This window comes from Drosophila nasuta, chromosome 2R, assembly GCF_023558535.2.
Source record: "Drosophila nasuta strain 15112-1781.00 chromosome 2R, ASM2355853v1, whole genome shotgun sequence".
In the NCBI taxonomy this organism is placed as follows: domain Eukaryota; kingdom Metazoa; phylum Arthropoda; class Insecta; order Diptera; family Drosophilidae; genus Drosophila; species Drosophila nasuta.
In genome coordinates, this window is record NC_083456.1 from 7,102,396 (window position 1) to 7,120,542 (window position 18,147).

At 38.7% G+C, this 18,147-nt stretch overlaps 1 protein-coding gene across 10 annotated transcripts in view; it reads left to right on the forward strand.

Annotated features, from left to right (window-relative positions):
- Positions 1-18,147, forward strand: part of LOC132786230 (tight junction protein ZO-1) — a 111,520-nt gene that overhangs the window by 58,893 nt on the left and 34,480 nt on the right. For 5 of the 10 annotated variants that reach the window (XM_060792708.1, XM_060792701.1, XM_060792699.1 and 2 more), the window contains exon 3: positions 4,943-5,486. In XM_060792708.1, coding sequence (XP_060648691.1) covers positions 4,943-5,486 — 544 coding nt within the window. Of the gene's footprint in view, positions 1-4,311; positions 4,847-4,942; positions 5,487-7,787; positions 8,725-13,962; positions 14,700-18,147 lie in introns of those variants that run through there. The other 5 variants (XM_060792710.1, XM_060792700.1, XM_060792711.1 and 2 more) reach the window with 5 other exon arrangements.

Below are 18,147 nucleotides of genomic sequence, written 5' to 3' on the forward strand. Positions count from 1 at the left end.
TGCAGGGCACACTAAATTACAATAATTTTATGCTTATTGCCCATTGGCATCTTATATTATAATTTAGTACTGTTTTATTGTATAATACTTATTTAGTACATTTTAACGATAAAATTGCATTGTTTTGGTTATGTCGAAAATGCCAGTTGAGTGTAGTTAATTTTATCTTTTTTACTTGTTTTTACACGAGTTCGTAACAAAAATATATACATATATATTATTATGTATGCAATATTTAGTTTTTAATACAGATTTTCCAAGTTATTGCAAAGTTTTTCATAATAAAAGCAAGCATAAATTAAATAATAATTTTGTTTGCTTTCAAATTGCAGAATTTTATTTTTTAATTAAAAAATAAAAGTAGTAGCATAACTTTTTATTATGTTTTCATAAAAGTAGTCATATAAACAGATTGCAGGGTATGCTTGCAACATGTTGTCAACACGCAACTCTATCATGCAGGTTTTTGTTTCTGTGTTTTTTTTTATTTGCTCCCTAGAGAAGCTCTGGACATGTGAGTGTGTGTGAGAGTGTGTGTATTACACATACGAAACTCGTACCTACCGCCGCATGAAATAATCTTTAAGATCTCCTCGCATTGCTTCAATTAATTTTTATGGTATTCGCAAACCCATATAAGCGCCACGCCTGCTGTTAAGCCAAGTGCCCCAGCCCTCCCTCTGCTCCGTCCCTGGTTAATGAAAAGTGCAGCAATAGCGATAGCAATTGGGTTCACTGCACGCCCGTTTAGAACTGATTTAATTGCAATTGTGCGCCAGCAGCAGCAGCAGCAGACATGCAATTGTTATCAAATATCGTCAACCCAAGAGGCAACTGCTGTTTGTTGTTGTGGCTAAGGGTAAAATGGTTGTGAATGGTAAATGGTAAATGGCTTGGAAGCCCGAAATGCGGGTTAATCCACGTCCGAGCCGTTAATTAACAAGTGTAATTGATAATGCAACCGCAGTATAGACGCTTCAATGGCTTTGCCACTTTGCCTGCACTTATTAATCACACCCAATTGCTGGTTGTGTGTGTGTGAGTGTGTGTGCCGAGTGTGTTTTGGCTGGCGGCAAACAGATGCCAATAAACCGCATCGTCGTGGCACACATTCGCAGACATCGAAATTGTGTGTGTGGGGCAAAATGGATGCGTGACAAGTGAAAATTGTCGATCTGGAAAAGCTGAGACAGAAAGACAGAGAGGGAGAGAGCGAGAGACTGTGAGCGAGAGAATCGAGAGGCGAGACTGCGTGTTTATTTATAAAAAACATATATTTTTAAAAGAGTCACGGCACATTTTCGTTCTGGTGCTCACAAGTCGAAGAGCGAAGAAGAGCAGAGAGAGGAACTTAAACGCTTGACATTTATTTTGCGTGACATTTCACACACACACACACACACACACACACACACTTTGAGATATAGTTTAACACTCATGCGCCTAGTTATCCAGCGAAATTGTCTCAAAATGCCTTTTGCAATTTGTGGCATTGTCTTTATTTTTGTCCGAAATTTCTGTGAGCAATTTAGACAACAATGTTTGCTCGTATTTAGAGCAACAATCTCACTCCCGCCCCTTCTCCCATGAGTCCCATGAGACTGTCGCGCATGTCTCTGAGGGTTGTCATCGCTGCTTTGTTGCTCTTCCGCTCTCATCTCCCCGGGGCAAGAAGATCTCTGTGTCGCACTGCTCGAAATCAGTTTGAAAATTGCCGGCGGTCAGCGCATTTACTCGCCCGAAACGCTCGCTTTTCTCGCTTTTCCGTATTTTCGCCTATTTCTGTGATTTTCATTAATGGATAAATTGTAGAGTGATTCAACTTTGTGGCTTCTGACCAACAAAAATGTCGTTTTAATAATGCAAAATTGACGAAAAATATTTGCCATTAAACAATTAGTGAAACACTTCGAATGAAATATGAAATGAATCCAATTATAATACATATTTGAATGTGTGTGCATATATAGAAAGTGAAACACAAATAAATTGAATCACTTTTGAGAGTGAGCTCACATAATTAATATGTTGACAAATGGCATTTGTTATGCGGTTGCTGAACAGCCAATTTATTAGCCAAACGTGAAAAGCTTTTAAAATTGAAATTGAAAATCGATACAGCGAATTGCAAGTGGGAAAACTAATTGGTTAAATACCAAAACATGCACAAATTTTCTGCTCTTTAATTTGTATTATTTATATTAAAATGTTTTCAATTGAATTAGATTCATTATGTTGCAATTTTGTAGATTAAAAGAGATGAGAGACAATATGTATCACAATCAAAAAAGATTTATGTTGAGTGGAATTTAATTTTGTTTATTTAAATCAAGATTGCAAATTCTCTAGGTCAGTCTAGACGTCAACTATTAAAGATGATCTTTAAATTTAATTTAATTATTCATAATTTATGAGCAGACATTTGACAAGAGCTTTTGTCTTTCTCTTTCGATCAGTCGATTTCATTTGATATCTTCTGAATATGCTCTTTGCTTTTAAATAATTTATTCTGACTCTTTTCGCATTATCTTGATGTTGTTCTCTTTCATTATTTGCATAGTCTCAGCATTTAAATTTAAATTAAATTCAAATGATCTCTTCTGTTGACTACTAAGAGCTCTTTTAATGCCTGAGAATATACATTTCCTTCTAATGAGCTTTATTAGCTAACAGGCCAGTTAATATTGGCTTGTAAATATCCATAATTTTCTGTTTTCTATGATCAACTAATCTTCATAAACTCTGAAGCTTCAATTCAACTGATGACGGCGCCATTAGGTTGCCCTTTCCATCAGTTCTGTTCTGTTCTTTTCCGGTTCGGCGTCTGTTTCCCCCTTTTGTGGGGACATTAATCAAGCCTATTTGCCAATACTGCAGTTTCTATTCATTTGCGCAAAAATTTAAAATAATTGCGACAATAAAATCACCATAAACTCAACATCAACAACAACAATCCCTTGTAATCTTCGCATATCCGGCTGCGTGTTGCGTGTCTTCCTTCCATGTCATCCCCATGTCTCACACTTCTCCATGTCTCTCTTTCTCTTTCCCTTTCCCCTTTCACGTTTCACTTGCTATGTAACTCCACAATCCATTCTGCATTTTGCATTCTGGAGCTGCCTCAGCTGACGTTGTTGCTGACGGCGCTTTTCTGCATCATCATTATGCTGGAAAAAAAACAACTCTTTGCAAATGTTCCCGATGCTGATGATGATGGGGGGCCAAAGCTGCTTTCTGTCCTGGGTTTTGTGTTCCTCGTTCTACCATTTGACAGCTTAATTGCTTTGTTGATGGATTTCACTGTTGACACTTTTGCTTTCTCATAAATTCGTAATGAACTCTTCAACTCTTGTTCAGCTCAAATGCTTTGAGGACTCTTCGACTGCCCAAAATAAATTTAAAGCTTTTTTCACCTAAAACATTCAAATTATTTTGTGATTCAGTACAATTAAAATAAATTAAATTAAAAATATTATGAAGCGTTTTTATGTTTATAATATTTTCTTTAATGCTTTCGTAAACAACTCGTAAAATGATAATCTAATAATTTCTTAGAATGTATTAAAATTGGATTTTTTTGAAGGCTTTAGATATTTCTAATAGAAAAACACAAAAAAAAAAATGAAGTAAGAAAATTGCAATAAAATGCTATAAAAAAGAAGGAATTAAGCTATTTTATTCAGTTTGCAAAATTAAATGAATTGTAAACTGAGTATTTTAAAAAGGTTTTAACAATTGTAAAATTTGAAAAATAATAATCTATGTATGAACTAAACTTATTTACGAGTCATAGAGAACTTCAAGACAGTCGACAAGACCTCAGACAATTTCGAGTTTCTTGCAATTCATTGTGTCAAATCCAAATTGGTAAATTGAACCAATTTACTCCCCCCTTAAGTTGGGCGTGTTTTGAAAGCAAAACATAGAACAGAAAAACTTAAATATCTCAACTAGGCAAGACAATTGCTGTCTTCTTCCGCTCGGCACCTCATTAGGGCAACTTTTCGGGCGCAAAACGACTTTTAATTGCAGCCACTGGACACAGTTTTCGAGTGGAAAAGAAGCATGAAGAAGGGCAAAAGGAAAGATTGGGGTGACGGTGTCTAAGATTGTGACTGGGACTTGACACATGATGAATGCGTGGGTTGGTCAAGTGGTCGAAATGCTCTCGTAAAGTAGTTTAAAGTCAGTCGAGCACGAAAGTTGCCAAGTAATTACATGTGTACCAAAAACAACTTGAAATTGTCATTTAACATTTGTCAAAGGCAACAAACAAAACAAAAGAAGCAGCGAATAGAACAACAATCAAATAGAAATAAAAAGTCGTGAACTAATTAAGCAACATCTAAGGCCAATTGAAAAGGCCAACAAAGCAACACACACAAAAAAAAGGCGTGAGAATAGCCAGAAAAAGAAAACCAGAAAGAACAATGTCTCAGATCGATTATACCTGCTACACGGTGCCGGAATGCTCCAGCGACGATGACGACGACGACGACGAAGATGTGGTGCATCGTCGTGGTCATCGGCGCAGAGATGATTCAAGCGATGGCACGCTTGAGAATGTGCTGCAGTCAGACTGCACACTGGACTCGGATGCCACTACCACATCGTCCATGGAGCACCACCATCATCATCATCAGCATCAGCACATCTACCGCCAGCAGGTGGGAAGGCGGAACAAACGCTGTGCACCGCAGCGCATCTCGTTGCCAACGCTGACGAGGGAGTTGACGCCACAGCTGGGCGTCTTTCATGAGGGGCCCGAGACGGCGCCGCAGTGGGGATATTTTGTGCCACTATCGCCCAACGGTTTCCTCAGTCCGCCCATGCAGCGACGTTTCAGGTGGCCAAGCTAGAATTTAGTTACCCCCAACAAAAAAAAACAAACAAGCAAACTTAATGCTCATCTTCTTTCTTTCCTTTCTTTATCTACTTGCAGAGAGAAGGAAAACGATCGCAACCGTCGCGCTGTTAGCTATGGCGGTGGTGACGGTGTCTCGCCACCGCATTGCGCCACCATACCGCGTGCGGCACCGCGTCGTGTGGCACTGATGAAGGAGCCACCGCCACCGCCGCCTCCGAAGCCACAGCTGACATCGAAGGCATCGCTGCAGTCGACGGACTCGTCGCATGCATCCAGCATCATTGCCAGCAAATATCCGCAGTCGGAGTACAATCTCATCCAGAAGATCGACTCGAACAGCACGCTGACTGCCCCGGCACAGTATCAGCCACAGAATTTCTATGCCAACACCGGCACCATTTCCTCCACAAACGGTGGCTACTCATCGCTGCTGTGTCATGCCAGCTCCACGGCCAGTCCGTTGGCTGTGCGCAAGCGGGACAAGCTGTTGCATCGGTTCAGCGATGCTGCCACATTGGGGCGCAAGCTCAAGAAGAAGAAGAATACGAATCGCACCTGCCGCTCCATGACTGAGGCCATAGAGATGCTCGCCGATCCGGTCATCGAGGATGAGTTTTTTGTAAGTATAAACGAAACTATTTTTCTTCTTTTTATGCTTTTACTTTGTTATCTCAATTTACACATATTAAGTACATATGTTAAGTTGCCCCTGCTTAGATTGTAAAGCTACTCAAATTTAATTAATACAAAATTCCACATAAAAGAGCTTTTACTCTTGAGATAATCATCGGCCCCAATTTCGAATACGTATGCTTGAATGGCATGGAAGCGACTTTCGATTTGACAGTGGGTGGAAGTTCAAGTATTTGCACAAATTTATGTTGTCTGCAAATTATTAAATTTGATTTACAATTTTATTACATTTTATATTGATATCGCAAGAGCTTTGAATTGGTAGTACAATTGTGGGAGAGAGAAGCTGAGAGCACTGGAGCTTGAGTGCATTCTTACGCACTGAGCGCATTGCTAGTGAGCGCAAAAGCTTTGAGTGCTTTTCGGTCGGCAGAGCGGAGGTGTGCCTCTCACTTAGCAATGCGCTCGCATCAACACTGTGTATTCGATTATTTAAACTTCTTTTTATTAAATCTGTGAATACATTCGAAAAGCTCTTCACTATTTCCTGTAAAGCTGCTTGCTGTTGGTTATTAAGGTGCTTGAAAGCTTTGCGTAAAGTAAAGCTTTCATTTTATTGTTTTCAAGTACACTCAATTCTGTGTATTTGATTATTTAAACTACTTCCTAATGAAATGTGTGAATAATTAGAAAAGTTCTTCACTATTTCCTGTAGAGCTGCTGACTATTGGTCATTAAGGTGCTTAAAAGCTTTGAGTTAAGTAAAGCTTTCATTTTATTGTTACACTATTTTGCGACATGTGATATTTACAATCAAAGCTCTCATATTTCCAAAAGCTTTGAAATCAACGTTAATCTGCTTACAAGCATTGACCACTGAAGAGCTTTCGTCTCTCCATTTTACTAAAGGGGGTGTATCGACTAAATAGCTCACGTTCTGTAAGAGAACAACAACAACAAGAATGAAGTGTGGCCACACGCGCTCAATTTTATCGCAATAAGTTTTATTTGTTTTGTGACTTTTGGAACTGGAAGTTATCTGGCTGGTTTTGTTTTTTTTTTATCTGTCTAATGAATGGCCATTGGAAATTCATTTGTCCACAGATTGCTCTTCGAAATTTATGCATTTTGTTTAGTTCACATTTGTTGCTCGTCGGTGCTCGAACAAGAATTATATTCATCTTTTCAACATTGCGTGGGCGGAAGTGTGTAGTTGACAAAGTGATAAGACTCTGTGTATGTGTGTGTGTGTGGAAGGTGATTGACCATGGAAATTAAAAGAAAACAGAAATATTTCGGAAGGAAAAATACAGCGCGTTACCAGTGACTATAAAGTGACATGGTTTATTTATCGAAATGACAAAGAACATTGTGGTGAATTAAGCTTTGAAACTATTCGATAACCAAAGTAACCTTGAAATAGAATTGCAACTGCAATAAAGCTGAACTCAATTCCAAGCAAGTACAAGCTGAACAACCAAAAAAGCAAATCCATATTTTGCAAGCAAATTCTTTGATACTCTTGACGAACTTTAAGAATGTTTTAACTGTGCAGATTAAATATATAAATATCTAAGTTGAGTTTACTTAACATAAAAACTAGATTTGCTGAACTAAAGATAAAAAGACAGATGGAGATAGTTTTAGTTTTCCATTTAATGTGTCATATCATTCATGACTGAAGAGTAAAACTTTCCATAATAGGGTATTCAATAGGGGGCGTCAGTGGAATTACGTGTATGAAGCTTTTGGTCGCCTAATCTCTGACTGAATACGTATCGATATCAGTTTATCGGTTGTCTTGTATTGGGGTCAGCAGTGGTCACTGGCACTGACTAAGCCAATAATTTGCAAATCTTGCTTAATTAGACGCTACCCATGTTGACAGATTAGCATAGAATTTGAGTGGGTTGGCTCAGCTCTTGGCATGGATATCGCGAATGCCGCCAAATTCATGACAGTTGACAGTTGTTGTTCAGGAAGACGAAGCTGGCTAACAAAAGCGAATGATGCAAACTGTGTCAATACTTTACTCAGTTACCTTGCACACACTCGACTGACTGAACTGACAGAACAAATAATAGTTGTTCTAGGTAGATAGACACAGAGGAAACAGAGGTTCTCGGGTTCAGGTCTGAGGCGACTAGTGCAATACTTGCTAATTGGCTTAACTGCGTTTCTTTCCAGCAAATAATAGAAAAAGTTGTTGCAATAAAATTGCAAATAATTCAAACAGTGAAAAATCGAACGTGCTGCATGTTGAACGTCTCGTGCGCGTCGCTTGCCCCAAACGAACAAAAACATTGTGTTTATAAATTGTTTCAACAACTTTAAATGCTTGCGGGATTTTTTAATTGTGGCGCATAAAAGTATGCAACACTAATGTAGTGCTGTGATTTGTGCATAAAAAGTGAAGTATCTTTTAGGCGCATCTGCTACAAAAACCATAGCATACTTTTGAGCTGATTTGATTGAATAAAACATTTGCATACTATTCGTCTGCTGCCAAAATGAAACCCTCAACACGACGTCGCAGCTTCAAAACGAAACCACCACAACCCAAAGCGAACATTTACAATCCTCTAGTGCGCTTTCGTCCCACTGCCTATGTGCGGAATGGCATCATCGGCGGTGGCCAAGGTCCCGGCACCAATGGCCTCTATCAGATCGAAGATCGTGTGTACACTACGAATAAAATGTTTCTCCGCGATGGCTACATGTATCCACGTCAACCTGGCCAGCCCATGGATCCGCGTTTCCCCCTCGAGCTACACGAGTTCCCGCAACAATTTGGCGCCACTGGCCTGCAATTGGTCAGCACACCCAAGGTGCACATTGCTGGTGAATATCTGGCCAGCGAACAGACCCAGGCACAAACTCCCGAACAGCAGGCGATGGCGGGCAGACGTTGTGCACGTCAAGCGGCTGCCGCCGATATCAATTTGGCAAATCAGGTGTATTTGCTGGGCAAGCAGCGCTCACGTTCTCGCTCGCGCTCTCGCAGCAATAGTCTGGGCAACAAGAGCATAACCAGCTGCATGGGAGGCGGTGGCAGCGCAGAGCGTTCCAGGGAGCGCGAACACGATAGGCCCTATATACGCAATGTGGATGATCTGCTGCAGGCGCTGGGTAAGCGAGACAACAGTGCTGATAACCAGCTCGAAACGGGCTCGACGCACTCCCAATCGCAATCTCAACAACAGCAGCGGCGGCGCTTTAAAAAGGTGAGTTCCATTTCGGTGATCAATCAGTGGCAATGGAATTTGTCAAGCCGTTGGCAGTGGCTGAGGCAGCGTTGCAACATTTCCATTTACCTTAATTGCGACACACACAACAATGTTGACACGCCCGCAGACGCGCCATCACTCATCCCACACACACACAGACAGACACATACACAGACAGTTACATGTCCAGAACGCAGCGAAGCTTGCATTCTGTCCAGAGACCAATCTGGGACCACAAAACCTGAACCCTTGAAAATAGCCCCCAGGGCGCGTCTGCGCAAAAATTAAAATTAATGATGTTCCAAATTTTGCTTGCGGCAAAGCACAAGGTGGAGAGACTCAGACCAGACAGTAGCAGCTAATTTGGCAGCACTCACAGACCAAACTCTCCCACCTGCCTGTTTTCAAAAATCCTTGCCTTGCCTTTGAGCCTATTCCTATTCCTGCAGTCACTGTGGTTTCCATTGCCGTTGCGGTTCCATTGTGCGGTTTCAGTGCCAAAAACAAAAATCATCGTCAGCCCTTTGCCTTTTCGAATATTTATTTATGCAGTTTCGTTTCGTTTCGGGCCTGGTTCATCATCCATTTATTTGGCCAGTGACTTTGAAGTATGTGGCCCCGTCCGTCGTCTCATCATTAGTGAATCTGGCAAACTCTGGCTTTTAGTTTTATTTTGCCTCATTTTTTATACGTTGTGGGCTAAAATTTATGCGCTTCTGTTTTTGATTCTGAAGAGCATTTAAGTTTGAGAAATTGGTTTCGTTGATTGTTTTTTTAGAGCTACAGTGGGACTAGTTTTAAACTCTTTCAACAGTTCTCCAAATAAATATCTAAACTTAGCAAATGTCTTTAATTGAGAATAAAATAAATACGCATTAACCACGAATTTATTATTTTGACAGCTGTCTCTTAGGTATAAATAAATGAAAAAGAAACTCTATTTTTATTAGTAAATTTCTCAAATTCCCATATTTCTCAGCGATCAGCTTTCAGCATAGAAATTCAATTGCTTGAGTATATGTTAACTATTTGTTATATAAATATTTATACAGACATTCGCTGCAATGTTTACGAGTAACACTTCAGCTTTCATTCCTTATAAATATTTATTATAAACTGCAAAAATGTTGTTACCACGGTGGCCATGACTCAACTTCCGCTGTGTAAAATTCCATTTCGAGCTATGCTCGAATCAACTCGAAATCAAATAAATGAAAACGAATGAGGAAAACTTCATTCTATCTCAGCAATCTCATTAAGTTCTAACTTGAACAGCAGACTAACATGGCTTTAAGTTTTGCATATACATACACTCCTAAACCCTTGAGTTACGAGCAATGTGTTGGCATTTAAGCCAAGGCAACATGTAAAATGAATTTCTTGGCAGCACGCATGGATGCCTGGAATGCCTTCTCAGCTCTGGACGGGGGACTGACACTTTTCACCACATGCAAAACTCCCAATGCAGTTGTGTTCTCCCTCCCTCCCCCGAGGAGGTTTAGAATACTTCCCTCCATTTACAAAGGGATCCCCCTTCGCTTTGCAGTTAGTCGTAAATTGAATAAGCCCGTTGTGCTTCTCGCTGGCATGTGTTATGGCATTTTGCTTGGGATGCGGATTCGCTTGAAGACACCCGCCGAGCGCCGAAGAAAGTTGTTAACAAAATTGCACAGTTGTTTTTACTCTTCTTCACATTTTTTTGTTGTTTCCCCCAATTTTGCTGGATTTTGCACGCAGTCACGTGCCAACAAAAAATCTGCAGTGGTTTTGCAGTGTAAAAAACAACATGATTTTTTTTAGCTGCAACTCATTGCGAATGCAGTGCAGGCATCTCGCTTATTTTTCGGATCAATCACAAGAATAATACAATATGAGGCAGATAATTGGAATGCGGTATTTGATTTTGATTTGAGCCAAGGCAACAGCTGTGAAGATTGACAAGAGCGATAAAATGAAAGATAAATACGGTTCAAGGTAGAATTTTGAGCGGAATTTGACAATGTATAGAGTAAGAATTATTTAAGAAAACAGAAAATTAAATCACAATTTCTTAAGCTCCAAGAAGTCAAAGTCAATCTCATTATATTATTTTTAATGGATAGACTAACAAATAAAGTTTATGCAATAAAAAAAAAAATAAATGGTATCATCTAAAGTTCGATAGAAATATAAATTATATATGTTTTTTTTACAAACTTGTAATACTTTATCTTGTGTGCACACTTGTCATAAAATATTTATGACTTTTTTATTGTGTAACCAAAAATTGTATAAAGATCAATAAATTCATATTAAATTCTTACAAGGCAACAATGTTGAAAATTTATAATAAATGCAAATGATATCGGGCAACATTGTTCAAATTTTTTTATGTGATAAATGTTATGTGAAATTATTTCTATCTTTTTTATTAATCCTACAATAAATGGTTCTTTTATTCCAAAACTACTTTATTTATATATAATTTAAATTGAGAAGTTTTGCGGCACTATTTTTAAGCAGTTTAAAAGTTTTTGTATAAAATGTATTTAACTTAAAGTTTTATTTATTAAGTAATTTGAAAACGTAACCAAATACTTTATTTTTGCGCCGTGCTTAATTGTCACTTTGAGTTGCACGTTGCAATAAACACATTTGTGGCCAATTTGATTTTAGCCACATTATTCGCAAGCTATTAAGATAGCAGTAAACAATTCTAGCATTCCTTGGGCAATAACTTCAGTCAGCCATGGCCCCTGGTCAACAATTAGGCATAAAAAACAGTTGAAATGTCTGTAGTGTTCGTGTACAAATCAAATTACCCAACCCGAGCCCAAAGGCAATACTACTTGGCAAAGCTGCTAATGACCAGCAGCCAGCAACCAGCAACCAGCTGCCACATCGTATGACTTGCCTTCACTGCACCTCCCCCTTTGCCTTGCCTTACTTTGCTTTGCAGCAATAATTGTGTCAAAAACTCAAAAACAAAATGCCGCCCATTTGAAATGCTGCACGTGCTCAATGTTGTCGTAAAATAAAACTACGACAGAGAGCGAGAGAAAGATAAAAAACAATTGTTGCACACCACACTCAAAAATGGGGAAAAAACCAAAAGAGTGCATTAGAGTTGGCCATTAAAGAGCAGCAAATGCGATAAACATCACATTTCCCAAGCCAACACATAGCACATATATTTCGATGCAGTATATAATTTAATTGAATTAAGCACGAGTCAAGTTTAAAAGATTACATTTAACTCAAGTTTCGAGATAGCATCGCACAGACTTTTAATTGAAAACACTCCACATTCCACAATCGCCTGGGCAACCAACATAAATAATCGATAGGAGAACACGTAACCTGGGTTAATATTGAAAACATTGACCACCCCAAAGCAGACTTTGAAAAGTATTTCCCGTCGTTCTTTTCCTTCTACTACTATCATACTATTTCTGTCTATTCATGCACTTGAGCTGGGAAGTATTCGAAATGTCTTAACAATGGGAATGCCACTAAAGGCTATTTGGGCCATTTTGGGCTATTGAGCTAGGCCAAGTCCGTGTCCGTGTTCGAAACGTTTAAATTGTTTTCTGACCTCTCGAGTTCTCACACCAACATTTCAAATGGTTTAAGTAATTTGGTGACTCGTCGAGTTCTCTAGTTAAGCTGCGGTCAAATGCTTAAGTATGTCTTGATTTCAGCTCTTTTAAGTTCCCATAATAGTTGCATTTCCGTTTTGGCCATAAAAGTGCAATTTCGAAGATAAGGATAGGATTCACTTTGGGATTTGATACAACAAATTTGCCACTGCAAGTATTTCCCTTTTTTCCTAATTACAATGAAGACATTAATATTTAACAATTTGAATTTTTGTCGTATAGAAAGAGATAAAATGTATCAAAATATTTAATTTTTATAACTTTTATTTAACAATCTGTATTCGATTATTAAACATTATATTCTCAAGATAAATACTTGAATATTTTATTACTTGCATTATTTTAGTTTATATAAAATATTTAGGTTCTATATTTTATTGTCTTTAATTTAAAATAAGATAGTTCTATCTTTCGAAAATATCCAATATTTAAGATTATAAATTCAAATTGTTTTACTATTCTCTCTTATATAATTTTATTGTTATTCACTGTATTGATAAAACCCATTTCTCTTTTTCCAAATCCTAAATTTCAATGTAGTTATCAAATGTTTGGACATTTTAAATTTAAATGTTTGACAGATATGAGAATGTGACTTGAATAATATTCCTTATCTGCCAAAATAGCGACAGCATAAAACGATGGTTGTCAAACAGCAATTTCGATGGGTTCGTGCCTCATTGGCAATCAGCCTTGTTGACCACAGACTGAGTCATGGCTAAAAAGACCTCTCCATGGCAACTAACTCAATGCCAGGCGGCGAATGCATTTCGCATAGTTAGACATTTTGCGCAGTGCATTCGCATTCGCACTCACGTTCACATTCACACTCGCACTCGCAGTCGCATTCACATTGGCAGCAGTTGGATTCGCTCATTGGAAATGCACAGCGGCAACAAAAGGGAGCCACATTCCTATAAATACCACTTCACACTGCTGGGCTGTGGCAAGTTTTTCTTTTATCTTTGATTGCAAACTTGAACACGCCACAGCAACAACAGCAACAACAACGAGCACTCCTTTAACTCCTGCCAAGGAGTCCAAGTCGCTGGCAGCGCCAATGCTAAAGTTAAAATGTTAAATAAAAATCATAAAAAGAAACCCGTTGCCAGTGCTGCCCATTTGTTGTGGCTGTGGTTGTGTCGCCCTGTCGCTTTGTTGCTTGGCGCGCAACTCTACAAAAAGCATACATACCTATAAGCATGTGTGAGCATGTATATGTGTGTGTGTGTGTCGGCCGCCAAACCGGGTCTCCTTCTTCTCCCCATGTTTCAAAAAGTTGCCCGGCAACATTTTTGCCAGCAGCGCGCGCATGTTGCCAGCAACAAGTTTGCGTTTGCGTTTTGAGTTTGAGTTTGTCGTCGTCGTCGTCGACGTCGTTCTCTACCTGACACATGTCTATATGTGTGTGTGAAAGGTGCGCGCTGCTTACCTGCTAGAATGTGACTGTCTGTGTGTACCAATATGTGTGTGCTGGGCATTTTTCGAGCATATTTTACGTTTTCCACGTACGGCGGCAGCGACGTCAGCGCTAGCGTCGACGCCAGCGACTTCGGCTTTTGCTTTCTTGAGCGCGCGGCGTCCATTTCAAAAGTCGACAACGTTTGCTGGCGAATGGACGCGATTAACGGATGAATTTCGCTGCCCGAAAATAAAACGTTTCTTTTTTTTCGGTTTCGGTTCGGTACGGTTCGGTTTTGGGCTTAGGATCAATGTATCTCTAGTCGTGCCTCAACCGCTTTGATTTTTTTCGCTGTTGTGTTGGGGGGCGCCTGTACTTTTTTCTTCAATACGTGCCGTCTCGCTCTGTCTTGCAGTAAAAGAAAAGACAGTGGGCCATTGAACGTGCCCCGTTTTGTGCCGTTGAGTTTTTGTTTGTCACGCGCGTGTCTCGCGACTGTCGCCCCCTTTTCCCCTCATTCATCACCCCACTTGCTGCATTGCCAAATTTACCGCTCAATCACATTTAAGTGCAACGTTCAACATATCAAATATAACAACGACGAAAAGTGCTGTGCTTAAAATAAATAAATGCAAAAGTGCACTACGAAAATTGTTTAACTAATTAAGCAAACAACAACGAAACACGTTGCAAAATTATCACGAAAATTTGCAATTTCATTTTTTGGGCGCATGCGCAACGCCTGCCTTTAGTGTGTGCAACATGTTGTCGCAACTGTAAAACAAAACAACATCAAGAAAAACAACATCATCAACAACTTCACTCATTTATATTCGTCTGTTGCTGTTAACATGGATATCGCCGGAACAGCAACGGGCAATCAGCACGTTCTGCCAAACAATCATTATCGGCATGAATCATTGTTGCAACAGGTAAATACGATAATTACACGAGGCGAAGAGAGTGTCGATGAAAGTCGACATGAGAAATTGAATGCAGCGATTACTATAATTACGACTATCGATATGACTTGTAATCGACTCGATTATTAATCGAAAATTCTTGATGGTTCTTGCATTGACTTATTTTCCAATTCATTAAATGACTATCGATAAGTTTTGCAATCGATGCGCTTATTTATCGGAAATACTTGAATATGCTTGCATTCGCTTTGGCTTATTTTCAAATCCATTAAACTATTAATGCCAGTTTCTCTGGAGCTATTGTGACATTTAACGTTATAAGGTCGCAACCTTTTGAACTGACACTTAAGCGTTCTTAGTTTTATATTAATGTGCATCATTAATAAAAGAAATTACAATGCCAGTGGCTACATTCTTGATATCATCAGCTGTTCATTATTTCAGGGTCAATATAAAAAGAAATAATATTAAGATGAAATATTATTGCAAATTATATACAAACACGTTTTATAAAAGTTTGTTATTCTTTTTGGGGTTAGCTTAACTTCTGAGCCGAATTTGTATTTCTAATGAACTCATCCAAGAATTAAGAAAAATAAATAAAATAAAAATGAAATATTTTATTAAACTAATTTATTTCTTAATAATGTAATTACGTAAAATGTAAAGTTTTTTGCAAACATTTCATATAATTCTAGTCATTTGAAATCGTTCTCCATCTCTTGCGAAATCAGCTAATTAATCAAAGGAAAATGACTTTTCCTTTACTCGATGGCATCAATTTCATTTAATTAGCAAAGCCTGTTTTGTTTTGCTAATGAAATTTTTACGATTTCATTTGCAAAACTCTCACCTGATGAGCAAATGTTTGTCATTAGGTGAGGCTTATTTGGTCAACAGAAGACGATGAAGAAGATGCAACATCAACATGCGTGTTGCATTTTCAAGTGAAAATCAAATGAAGACTTTTATGGAGACAAAGCATCGTAAAGCCAAAAATAAAGTCCGATTCATTTAAGCAGCGACTAATTGAATTTAATGCGACAAATTGTTGACAATGAGTTGATAATAAATGCACATTAATCGGCGGGGAGTCGATCCCGATGCCGATGCCCAATTAATCAAGAAATTCAAGTCGATGCCAAAGGTTTGATAAACGCACCTCGAAGATCGGGTTTTTAGCTTGCATCGGGCATCAATCACAATTTCAATGATAACATCGTAAACAAGCCACGAAAAGCCATAAAAAAGAAAACCAGCAACCAGCAAGCAGCCAACTCTGCCCAATTAACATAAAGTGTATAATTTTACAAATATGCCAGCACATGCGGCACAGCTGAAGAAAAGTAATCAACCTCAAACCAGACAAAAAGCAGCTACTAAAATTATATAAAAAGGCATTGCAACTAGGCGCATGTGCAGCTGGACTGTCATTAAAAATCTTTTGGCATTACGTCTTGAGGATTACTTGGACCTCAGCCACACCTCCCTTCCCCCCGCTTGCCTCATGCAATACTAGAGAGCAATCAACATGAGTGAAATATGTGCAAACACAAAAAAACAACACCTTAAAGACAGCAACAAAAAAACATGTACCCATAAAATTAATGAATTTTCGAAAGTGAAACTTTTTGGCGTTGACGTTTCCCAAAATGAATGGCTAATAATAACAGTGGCAATTCGAATATTGGCCAAAGAAAACTCCACTCTTTTGTGTGTAAGCCAATTATGAAGTCTTTCAACTCATATTAACCAAAATAACAAGTAATTTGGAAATTAGAAACGCAATTGGCCAAATAATAATATAATGCAAAAAATGTAATAATAAATGTAATTTCAATTACAATTGAATCACTCCAATTATGTTTTAAAGCACATTAAAGCTTTATGGTTTGTGCATGTAAAAAGCTTTAATCAACGATCTTTCTTCAATCATCGCTTCCCATTAAAGCTCTAATATTTACTTTTTAATCTGCAGTAAAAGTTGTATTTACTTTTCTTGTTTTTTCAAGAAAACAAGATTCTTAAGTGCAACATTTAGCTGGGTAATTGCTCACACCTTAAAGCACATTAATGTTAAAGAGTGGAATGAAAAGCTGGTTTTTCCAGTGCGACGTTCTAGTATCTCTCCTCTAGTTAGAGAAACTTGACATTGCTTGACCAAACTCGGAGCTGGCATTCACTTTTTATCGTTTGTCTGAAGCGCCAGCAAAGAGGAGAAAAAAAATCACAACTGCAGCAATCTTAATGCCACATTTTCAATAATTCATTTATCTAATAATATAATGATTATAAATTCTGAATGGCTGTTGTTCAAACGCCACGCATTCAAAGCGTTTCAGCATTTATGAGTTTATGTAAAATATGCATAAAAGAAAGTTATAAGCCGGTAATTAAGATGACAAATAAAAGTGGTCAGAACAGCTAGCATAAACAAGCTCGAACTAGATAAAAGAGTCGCTTCAATGTATCTCATATTTTTCCACGAAGTACAAAATTTATGAAGACATTTTGGAGCACCTTAAACCGCAATTTATGCGCACAAATGCGCAACTCAAATCCTTTAAACCGATTTCTGGAAGAGCCCAACTCGGGGAAGAAGAAGAATACAAGTAAAGCAACAGTTTAAAGCAAATACAAGCAGAGAGTCACCATAAAGAATCTCTACACATTAAGAAACTGGTTTCACACACAAATGCTCACACACACACACACATGCACAATGGCCATAAAAAAGGTTCGATCTGGTCGCAGAACAACAAGAAAATAACACACAAACACGAATTGTGTGTCGCCCTAAAAAAAACAACAAAACTACAGAGACATGTCTGCAGAGCACTCAGTTGAGCCAAGGGGCAAACTTTGAGTTGAACTCAAAGATAAAAGATCTGAGCCAAAAATATAAAAGCAATCTACTCAGCTTGAAAGAAAGAAAAAGTCTTTAGAATCAAGTCAAGTTGTTCAACTGGTTTTTCAATGCTGAGTTGAGCTCAAATTTATAAACCGGCCTCGAGTTGTTGGCTCGCCCTTTAGCTCAGATCTCTCCTCTTGGCTCTTTGGAGACTTGAGCCCGCTCCTCGATGAGTTCTTCAGCTCTTTGCGTTGGATGCGGGTGTTGTGGGTTTTTGCCACAACTTGCCTTTAACACATTGATTTATATTGGTAATTTAACGCCATTATTTTGCAGCTGCCCTCCGTCTGAAAGTTATCTAACAGGCCGTGAACTGCAGCGATCAAACAATTGAATGCCTCAGCATCGACTGGGGATACATAGCAATAGATACGGATACAGATACGGAAAGGGGCAACTTCTTGATTGGATGGATGGGGAGGGGGCAATGGGCAATCAAGCTGGGCGCTGCTCTCCGACCCAAGCTGTGAGCTGCCGTTCAACGCGTTTTGGTTGCCATGTTAATCTTCATAATTGTTTGGTTTGCTGGTTAGCTGGCTTGCATTG